The 11174-nt window shown below is 43.3% G+C and overlaps 1 protein-coding gene across 1 annotated transcript in view; it reads left to right on the top strand.

Annotated features, from left to right (window-relative positions):
• LOC108792997 (xaa-Pro aminopeptidase 2-like) overlaps nt 1–3337 on the top strand; it is a 29980-nt gene extending 26643 nt beyond the window's left edge. Inside the window, exons 19-20 of the mRNA XM_018563898.1 lie at nt 709–807; nt 3119–3337. Of these exons, the coding sequence (XP_018419400.1) occupies nt 709–807; nt 3119–3319 (300 nt within the window). The 3' untranslated portion in view covers nt 3320–3337. The remainder of the gene's footprint in view (nt 1–708; nt 808–3118) is intronic.
• Nucleotides 3338–11174: the final 7837 nt, after the last annotated feature.

Here is an 11174-nt window from a genome sequence, read left to right as displayed (position 1 = left end):
ATTTTATATATATTTAATTTTTTGTATATTTTATTGTTATATTTTTTCTTATTGGTATTTATATAGCTCAATATGCAGCTATTTAAAACTGTACATATACATCAGTCCCTGATCTCAATTAGCTTTCAGTGTAAGGTCCCTATCTCACATACACATACATATTCGCACACTAGGGCTAATTTAGACAGGAGCCAATGAACCTACCAGCATGTCTCTGGAGTGTGGGAGGAAGCCGGAGCTCCTGCAATCCCAGGGAGAACATGCAAACTCTATGCAGATGGTGTCCTGTAATAACTGTTTTACCTTACCAAGCCAACCCCTCAGCTAATTTTTCCTCCACCAAACAAGGATCTCATTCCAGTTACCAAGTCGCTGTGGGTGTGATCCTTGACAACTGGTGGCAGCGGCTTGATATTAGTATGTGCGCAGTGTTTACAATTGCTACCTCTGTCCAGATTGGAGAATGTGGGGGTAATTTGCTAGCTTGCAGGTCAATTTCTGACATACATATATACTTGCTTCCCTTATCCCTGCACCCTTGGTACCCCTGTCCTTGACACACTGTCACTTTGCCTCGAATGTGTGACAAGGTCTCTTTATAATTTTGCCCTAACCCATTGCAGTAATATTGATACAATGTATATCATCATGCGCTATGGATTGTGCAATTAAACATCCATTGAACTCACATTTATACCTCCATCACAGCACACATTTGGAGGAGAGAAATATCTGACTTTTGAGAAGGTGACTTTAGTCCCATATGACCGAAATCTGATTGACACCAGTCTATTGACAGAACTGCACGTGAGTAGACAAAATAATATTAATGATACATTGTAGCCAGGTTGTCATTTAAGCTTCACCTAACGACTACCAACACTAAGGAAAAATGATGAATGTATCCTTATAACTTGTACCTGAAAGACAGCTTAGAGCTCCATGCCTTAAAGGAGAACTATGGGGTTAAGTATTTTCCCCATAGTTCTCCTTAGGGTAACGGGAGGACACAAACTAGCGTCCTCCCGTCACCCAAAGCTTAGTATACCGCGAGCTACAGCTCCCTATATACTGAGACGCCGCAGCTGAAGCGGATCCCGACAATTCTGCTGGGATCCGCCCAGCTGCGTGACTGACAGCTGGCTCTGCCTATCTAGAGGCAGAGCCAGCTGTACCCGCCCCCTGCCCCGTCCGTTCCGCCAGTCAGCGCTGGCGGATCGGGGCGGGGGGAATCCAGCCCCTCCCCCTGTCATGGCAGAGAGCCGTGACAGGATCGAGAGGTGAGCGAACGCCGGTATATGTTCGTTCACCTTCCGATCTACTGAGCCGACCTGTGACAGTCTCATTGTCACAGGTCGGCTAGAACTATGAGGTGAGTGAAAATCACTCACCTCATAGTTCTCCTTTAAAACAAGGGGTTCATGACCAGGGGTACCCATGCCCCTCAGGGTTATGGGGAACCAAATTAAAGTGGGTAAGGGTCTTCATATCTGAATAATCTAAAAAAATAAAAGGTAAAACCGGATTCTCTGCCTTACTGAACCTGAAACCAAAGTAGAGAATTGGACTTGATGTGTCAGATAACATGCAAATAACATTCTCAGAATCTGTACCTCAATTCCATAATAAGATAACACAGAAACAGCAGCACACATCTCACTCGTTGTAGCTAGCTTGTTTATTTGTGGTTTGCAGGTTTTACATGAATATGATAAAAATCGTTTTTATTTCAGTTTTTCTGTTCGGCTTTATTTTAGCTGTTTCTTTAACTGCTTGCTGTCCACCCATTGCATATAACTGTATAGACGGCACGTTGTTCACAGTGGGTTGCCATAAACGGCGCCTTTTTTCTTGCTTGTGCGCGCCGGCGTTGGCTGTTAAATACAAGCGTTTGGGTGGCTATTCATTATACAGTAGACTATTTTGTCTAAAGCTGAATTCTGAGAATTAATAAAATTAATTAACCTTTGCAGTGCCCCACACACACACACACACACACTACAAGGGTTACCTCCTTGTTAAAGTGACATTAAACCGAGGCGGATCATCTCACTTGAAAATCCAAAATATTTTTTGAACGAGAACATCAGATAATCCAACCGATTTCGAGAGAAAGGCCCTCCCCTTCTTCAGAGCTTTCATGTAAAAACATTGCTTGTTCAATAAATATTTTAAACAAAGTTCCAAGCGAGATAACCGTTTGTTCAAGGCGCTGTTAACCAAGTATCCAGGATTGGATAGTCTGAGGAGTGATTCCTCTATTGTAATCAGAGAGGCAGCACACTAAGACCAGCACCACCTCTAAACAGGCTACAGTTTCATCGCGGGTTCACTTCCTCCATGGGGCTTGGAAGGGGCCACCCTGGTAAGTGGGTAGGATCTACGCAGGACTTCCTAGTCTTTGGGCAGACTGTGGGTGGCATTAAAGTGACATTAAATCCTCAGATTTTTTAACATAAAACAATACTGTAATGTGCGCCTTACTGTAATCCATGGTTGTTTCCCTTCTCTTTGCTGCTCTTCCTTTTAAATCCGTATCTGTTCTCATGCTGGGCAGAACTTCTGTTTTGCAGCAGACTGCCTTGTCTCAGGAATGGATATACGGTGTCTGTGTGTAGGTTTGTTTAGGCTTGTAACCTGAGCCAGCACTACAGGAAGAGGCACTCAGCTGCAAAGGGAAGTTCTCCCCAAGCATGAGAAGACATGAGGATTTAAAAGGAAGAGCAGCAAAGAGAAGGGAAACTACCATGGATTACAGTAAGGCGCACATTACAGTATTGGTTTATGTTAAAAAATCTGAGGGTTTAATGTCACTTTAATTGTGTTCCGAGGACTGGGACTATAATTGAAAACTCCTTCTTTTATATTTGCATTAGAAACAATTCTCATATTTACTGGTCCACCACTACCACATGTACACATCTGGAAGAATTTAAAGTGAACTCCAGGCACACAAACAATGATTTTGATACAATCATCTGTAGCCATAAAGGATTATTTGTGAGTTTAGAATAATAGCATAATTTTATATGCAGTTAAGGATGATTAGAAATATTGTGTCCATTACAGTACTTGGTCTCACCATGTATTTATTATATCTGCGTATCTACTTCAATAGCTTAAGCATGTAGAAAAACACTACAAGAAGATCAGAGAGATCATGCTGCCGGAACTTCAGAGACAAGGCCGCAATGAGGAGTACAGGTGGCTGGAGAAGAACACGGAGCCCCTGTCCCCGGGGACCATTGTCACGGCCTCGTTGGGTTTACTGTCGGCATCGCTCATTGTCAGTGTGTTCCTCCAGCAGACGGGAGCCTGACACCAATCGCCAACCACCTTACTGTACCACATCACATGCCAGAACAGGCTTCAATAAAAAAAATGTAAAGTCCAAAATAATTACACAAAAAGGATAAACAAATAAAATGACTTTTCTATTATATTATTTTCTGCTTTTATTACTTTGTATTTTTTACTTTACACCAAATCAAAGATTTAAATTGTACGTAAAGGCAATTATTTGGGGGGTAGAATATAGAAAAGGGCAACAACAATATATTGCAATGGCACGTTTAAGGTGTCACTAAGACAAATCAACTGGACTATCTTTCCTTGGTGGTCCAGCGGCTTCCACCCTCCATGCGTGCAGATACACTGCATATGTACAGATTAAATGTGTATCCGTGCAGATTAACCGCATGTAGAGTGGAAGCCACTGGACCACCAAGGAAAGATATTGGAGAGGCCACTGGTGCTTTGGGATGATCCCCTCCTGTGGTCCCACACCCTCATGGGAATGTTGTCTACTTCTTTTGTTGGGGCTTCCAGCTTGTACGGCCTTACCATATCAATGTGATCGTCTTTGGCCATCTAATCGAAATGCGTTGAGTCACAAACCATTTCCAGCACTACTCGCAGCTATACAACAACTTATCTGTTCAAATATGTACTATTGCAAAAGTGAACACTAACATCTAAGCTGTTTGGTATTTGCTGTATCAGTGGTTTACAAAAGATGTTTGCAATTAAGTCATGTCATGTATATCGTTGTACATTATTTGTTTTAATGTGTAGAAATAAAAAACTTTCTTTTAATGAATAACTTGTTTAGGCACCTTAAAAGCCCTTCCTCTGTTTCTATTGGTTCAATTGCTTGATTGAAGGACGTGGTGCCCATATCCAGGATTACGGCCCATTCTGTCCCAAAAACTTACCAGTGATGTAGATCACTTCCCATTCATTCATAATTGAGGATATAGTAACCATACCATGTCCTCAATTATCTACAAACACTCAGCGATCACTGACTGCTTGTACCACACAGGAGGCTGAGCGAGCGGTTCGGGAGGAGAGCTCAGCCTCCTGTGACAGCGCGGGCTGTCTCCGCCCACACACCGCTCTGCTGGACTGTGATAGGAGGATCACAGCGCTCTCCTCCCGCAGCGCTCGGCCTGCTGTCACACTTTCTCTCCTCCTGGCTGGGACACAGAGCAGCGCCCAGCGGGGAGGAAAGAAAGCAGGGATGCGCCGATGTATTGGCACAAATATGGCACTTTCGGCATTTATACAAAAGTGCCATTTTCGGCCGATATGTTTCGGCGGCCGATATATCAGTGCATCCCTAATCTATACAACTATGTACTGTTATACAGTTCTTTCACATAGAAAATCTTTATTCCTCTTCCAGTGGTGTTCACAGTGGACCAATTCAACGCGCTTTGAGACTTGCTTCCTCAGGAAAGGAGGTATTCTGTGACATCATATAAAAATTAATAGTATACATTTCTAAAACGGTTACATATTCCGCCATGTACACGTATATCATATTATTCATACATTTACTGCTTGTACTGACCACCGCAAAGGGGGACGAGGAAAAGATAAATAGGGAGGGGGCAAGAGGAGGAAAGGGAGGAAAGTGAAACAAAGGAAAAAGGTATAAAATAGGGAAGGGGGGAGAGAAAGAGCAGGAAGGAACGGGGGAACGGGAGGTATTTTTGCTCCAATACATCTTTCTCTCTCAGTAGTATTCTGTCACGCCCTCACTCTCATTAGTTTATGCACCCTCTCTATTATTTGTATTACTAGGGCATCTAATTTAGTATTTTGAACTTGTCTCCAGTGCCTAACCACACAGGTATATTTTCATGATTTCATATCATAGAAATGGTCTCTTATCCTATCACAGAGCCTCCTACCTATCTTTCCTTTGTATTGGATCTTACAAAGACTGCATGTCAAGGCATATACTACAAACTTCATGTTATAATTCAATGATTGGCTCATCCTATATTGTCTATTTGTAGCACAAGATGTTACTATTTACCTATCAAAAAATATCACAGCTGGAACACCTAGTATCTCCATATAGTCCAACTGTATGTAAGCAAGTGACCCCTGCTTGTTCACTAAAGCACGTTCAAACACAATTGTTGTGCCGAAGTTATTGGTTTGTTAGCCACAAAATGCACCCCATTCTTGACCACTTGATGATAATCTTCAAAACTGGTCAGCACCTCTTTACAATCTTTTTAATATTATAATATTGAACGCTAAACCTGGCAGAGCCATTTTCTTCCCTCTCCTTTCCTTACTCCTCCTCAATAATAATTCATCTTTTATTTCTATTTTCTTAGCATATTTACAAGCTATTTCTGTGTTCTTCCCATCATAACCCTTTGGTAGGGACCGACATCTCTTATCTCTAGCCTGTTTCTCGAAATCTTCTATATTGGAGCAGTTATGTAGTAAGCAAATAAACTGTCCCCTCGGTATTGCCCTCACTAGATGACACCTCTTTGATTGTAAATGGAATTCTTAGAAAATGCGATTAAAAAACAAGATACGGGAGTGGAGATGTGTAATACAGAGAAAGCCACGCAGAACCCAGGTGTTTATGTGATCGGTATCTGAACCTCTAACAGCCATTCTGCACTTTTGTCCCCGGGCCACCCATATAAGAAACTCTATATTGCCAAAAGTATTGAGAAGCCGGCCTTTACACGCACCTGAACTTTAATAGCATTCCAGTCTTAGTGCGCTGGGTTCAATATTGGGTTGGCTCCGCCCTTTGCAGCTATGACAGCTTCAACTCTTCTGGGAAGGCGTCCACAAGGTTTAGGAGTGTGTCTATGGGAATGTTTGACCATTCTTCCGGAAGCGCATTTGTGAGGTCAGGTACTGATGTTGGACAAGAAGGCCGGACTCGCAGTCTCTGCTCTAATTCATCCCAAGGGTGTTCTATCGGGTTGAGTTCAGGACTCTGTGCAGGCCAGTCAAGTTCCTCCATCCCAAACTCCCCCATCCATGTATTTATGGGCTTTGCTTTGTGCACTGATGTGCAGTCATGTTGGAACAGGAAGAGGCCGTCCCCAAACTGTTCCCACAAAGTTGGGAGCATGAAATTGTCCAAAATGTCTTGGTGTGCTGATGTCTTAAGAGTTCCCTTCACTGGATCTAAGGGGCCAAGCCCAACCCCTGAAAAACAACCCCACCCCATAATCCCCCCTCCACCAAACTTTACACTTGGCACAATGCAGTCAGGCAAGTACCGTTCTCCTGGCAACCTCCAAACCCAGGCACGTCCATCGGATTGCCAGACAGAGAAGCGTGATTGGTCACTCCAGAGTCCCCACAGGTGCTCGGCCATGGAAACACATTCCATGAAGCTCTCTAGGCACTGTTGTTGTGCCAATCTGAAGGCCACATGAAGTTTGGAGGTCTGTAGCTAATGAATTTGCAGGCAGTTGGTTACTTCTGCGCACTGTACACTTCAGCATGTGCGGACCCCGCTCTGTCAACAGTTGCTGGTGTTCCCAGTTGCTTCCACTTTGTTATAATCCCAGTAACAGGTGACCGCGGAATATTTAGTAGCAAGGAAATGTCACGGATGAACTTATTGCACAGGTGACAACCTATCACAGTACCACGCTGGAATTCACTGAGCTCCTGAGAGTGACACATTCTTTCACCAATGTTTGTAGAAGCGTCTGCATGCCGAGGTGCGTGATTTTATACACCTGTGGCCATGGAGGGGATTGGAACACCTGAATCCAATGATTTGGAGGGGGATCCCAATACTTTTGACAATATAGTGTAAAGGTGGCCATACACCTTACGACCATCGCAAGACCTTTGTCTTGCGATGGTCGAAAGCTCATTGAAAGCTCGTACGATCTGCCCATCTTGGACAGGCAGATCGTACTTGCGATCATCGAAAGCACGCTGTGCTGAGGGGTGGGCTTCCGATGACCTTTTCCCGCGATTCTCGCACGAGAATCGTACAGTGTATGGGCACCTTAAGAGTCTTCCATTCTATGCAAACCCTTCTACAACGCGGGCCCAGACAATGGTCAGAGCTCTGAACATCCCATGGCAGTGCAAGTAGTTTCATGTGTTCTTCTATGTTAAAGTAGATGTGAACCCCAACTGCAAAAGCACTGCGTATCATAAACAATTGCCTTGATTTTTTTCAACCTTTTCCATATAAATATATAGACATTAATCCAGGGGACCGGAGGCCGGGACAGCGAGCGGACGGACCAGGGGCCCGGAGGCCGGGACAGCAGCGGAGGTAAGGGGGGCAGTACACAGTATTTATTACATGTACCGGCAACTGGTCGAACATTCGACACCCATACACTTGCATTGAGTTCGAATTCGAACATTTCGGCCATTCGAATGTTCGAATACGAACCGAACAGGGGGGTGTTCGGCTCATGCCTAATAGACATAAATTGAAAAGAGATATGGAGGATTATGCTAACAATGGTGTGTAATACTGGACAGCAGGAATCACACAACGCTTTTGGATTACTAGATGAGATGATTTACAATCTAGCGCACAATACTCATCTTCAGTGTCTTCAGTATCGCTTACTAAATCACCTGACTTTTTCAATGCTATCCCTAGGACCACTCCATAAATCTTTCCAGTGCTGCTGCTGAAGCCTGAAGACAAAAATATCGACAAGTTCCCACCATTTGTATTCCAGCTTTGCAAAGCACCTCATTTATTTGTTACGCCACAGTGACAGGTACCATCTGGCCGGCCATTTGTATGCATGTGTTTTATGGGCTACAGTTCTCACGTGCGCATTCCATTCAGGTTACGACAGAAAAATACTGCATGTCACATTTTGTACGGTCAGGAAACGGTCCGGAAACGCAAAATGCATCAAAAACGCACTGCACTGCAGCTAACATACTGACAGCCCCACTCCAGCAAAAAAAAAAAAAAATATATTTTTTAACTGGAACGCATCAAAAACGCGACAAAAAACGCGGCAAAAACACATAGCACCGCGTCTGCAGATCCGCACCTGATCCAGACCTGATCAGGACCTGAAACTTATGTGAACAGGCCCTAAGGGATAATAGGCCTAACCAGTGTGTGCCCCTAACTTTAATTTATGGGAATAAGGGGGGGTGAAGTGAATGTGAGTGATCCAACCTGAGAGGATTTAAGTATCTGAAGGATGATGTTCATGTGAGGATCACCAAGTATTCTATTAAGCAAAGATTTAAGATTAGATTTTAAAGATTCAGAACCACTTTTGAAATTACATCTGCATGTTAACCCCTTCACAACTGACGACGCACAGTGTACGTCGCCAGCATCGGGGCTCTTTAAACCGACTCCCGGAGGCTTTTGCCGCCAGGACTCTGTTTGAACTTGTAAAGCCGACTGTCGGCTTTACAATAGACGCGATTCTTGCAATTTAGCTGTCGCCAGATCGCTTCTAGAGTCCTGTGAAGGGGAGGAAATTGTCCAAGTGCTTTTTGAATGAGTCAACACTCTCAGCTGACACCACTGCTTGTGGCAGCGAGTTCCATACCCTGACCACTCTAACTGAGAAGAACCCCCTACGCCTCTTGTGATGAAATGTTTTCTCCAGTCCACCAGTTTTAGGTGGTAGCCTCTAGTCTTTGTTTTGGAGTTTACCATAAAAAGTTTATTGCTGATGTTGCTATCCCCGTTGAACATCTTCTACAGCAAAATCATTAGACATGTGCGATTGGTTTTGTTCCGAATCGAAATTCGGACAGAAATTCGGATGTATCCGAATTCCGAATTACAGATATAACAAATGAAAACAAATCCGAATTTCCGATTCGTTTTTTGGACGAAATTTCATTGCAGCAAAGTGACATTTGAGAACAAAAAAAAACTTTTTTTCCCTCTTAAATGTCACTTTGCTGCAACGAATGAACGAAACGAATTAGAAACGAAAGTTCATACGGATTTCCGCTAACGAACTTGATCCGAATCCGAATTCCGAAACGAATTGACTTTCGGACCCGAATTCCAAAAAACCCCGAAATAAAGCAAAATCCGAATCAAAACGAAACACATTTTTTGCTGGTGCACATGTCTAAAAATCATGTCCCCCCCTTAATCTCTTCACTTCCAGCGTGAACATGTTTAAATTTAGTAACCTTGTCTCACAGCTTTGGTCCTCCATCCCCTTAAAGGAGAACTATGAGATGAGTGATTTCCACTCACCTCATAGTTAAACCACATTTTAGGAGCCCCCAGAATTCTATATTTTCCGAAAGCAGAGACCCTGTAGAATAAAATGGCAGCAGTTGCAAATATTTATGTACATTGCACATTGCATTGATGTCAGTACAACTGTTTATCAAACCCAAAATTTCTGTAAAAAAAATAATTTAAGTGAACTTTAGTAAAATATAAAAGATGAAGTTGTCTTAAGTAAATAGATACCCAACATGCCAAGCTTTAAAATTGCGCGAGCCCATGAAATCACAAAAATTTTGGAACCCCAAATTGTCCATAGGTGGCACTTTAAAAGCTTGCACAGGTCATCAGTTTAGAATTAACCATGAATAGTGGCCCTACAATTATTGCTCTCACTCTGATGTACGCAGCGATACCTAACATGTGTGGTGCAATCTCCGTTTTCATATGTAGGCCCACCTGTTAGTATGTGCATGTAAGCAAGGAGAGGTAGTTTAAAAATGTTTGTTTAACTTTATATATTCATTTTATTCAACTTCATTGCTATCTCGCTAGTTTTGGTGACATGACGTTTCAATAAACAAACTATTTGGACTGCAATACTGGTGGTGTGCTGGTTACATTTATTCATCTTTACACAAGTGATGAAAGACCCTCTTTATTTAAAATAAATACAAATGAAGAAAAAAAAATTAAAATAATAAGATAAAAATGATAAAACATAAAAAATGATAAAACATAAAAAAGTAAAAAATAATAAGATAAAAAATGATAAAACATAAAAAAGTAACAAATAATAAGATTTTTAATCAGACATTGCCATTATTGGCATGTACAACAGTTTAGACCGGAGGTGTTCAACCCTGCCCTCAAAGCGCTTACAATCTAAGGTTCCTATTTCATATGCATACATACTAGGGGTCAACTTAGGCCGGAGCCAATTCACCTACTAGCATGATAAAACCAGTGTTCTGCTCTATCGGAAAGGGGAGATTGAAAAGAAGAAAAACCGGACTGGCTGTGAGCTGCTAGAACTCAGAGGTTAATTCGTCAATTTACAAACACCGGAGTGATCAGACGATCGCTCCAGTGTTTGTCCTTCTCACACGGAGGATCGGTAAGTATCATTGATATTTACCGATCTCCCGCTCTGCCACGCACAGAGCCGCTGTCATCCTGAAACTGACAGGATGACAGCGGCTCCGATCTCCTACCTGCTCGGCCATCCTGACAGCTGCGGGCGCGGCTTCTCTCCCCCTCACCCCTCGGCCATCCTGACAGCTGCGGGCACGGCTTCTCTCCCCCTCACCGCTCCGCCATCCTGACAGCAGACAGCGCTCCCTCCTGCGCCCTCCTGGGGGGGGTGCTGGAGGGAGCGCTGTCATGTCGGATGGCCAGCGATGAGGAGGAGAGAAGCCGGCCCGAGGACAAGCTGTGTCGGCCGCCTGGCGCCTTTGTTGACATGCCGCACAGCTCGCACACCCCTAAGGCCGGCCCTGATTCTTGTATCCGTACAGTTTAGCATGGATTGGGAATTGAGCGATTTTTTTAATGAGAAAATATTGAAGCATGTGTGGCTAGCTTAAGAAACACCAAAATCTCCCAGTCCAATGTAACAACAACAAATTTTGAGACACACAACAAACATAGCAAGCCTGATTGACTGCAGTACCTGTAAGTTCCTGTAGATGGC

Source organism: Nanorana parkeri, unplaced genomic scaffold (genome assembly GCF_000935625.1).
Source record: "Nanorana parkeri isolate BGI_ZX_2015 unplaced genomic scaffold, ASM93562v1 scaffold708, whole genome shotgun sequence".
In the NCBI taxonomy this organism is placed as follows: Eukaryota; Metazoa; Chordata; class Amphibia; order Anura; family Dicroglossidae; genus Nanorana; species Nanorana parkeri.
Note: the sequence above shows the minus strand (reverse complement) of the source record. Positions and strands in the feature narration are given on the sequence as shown.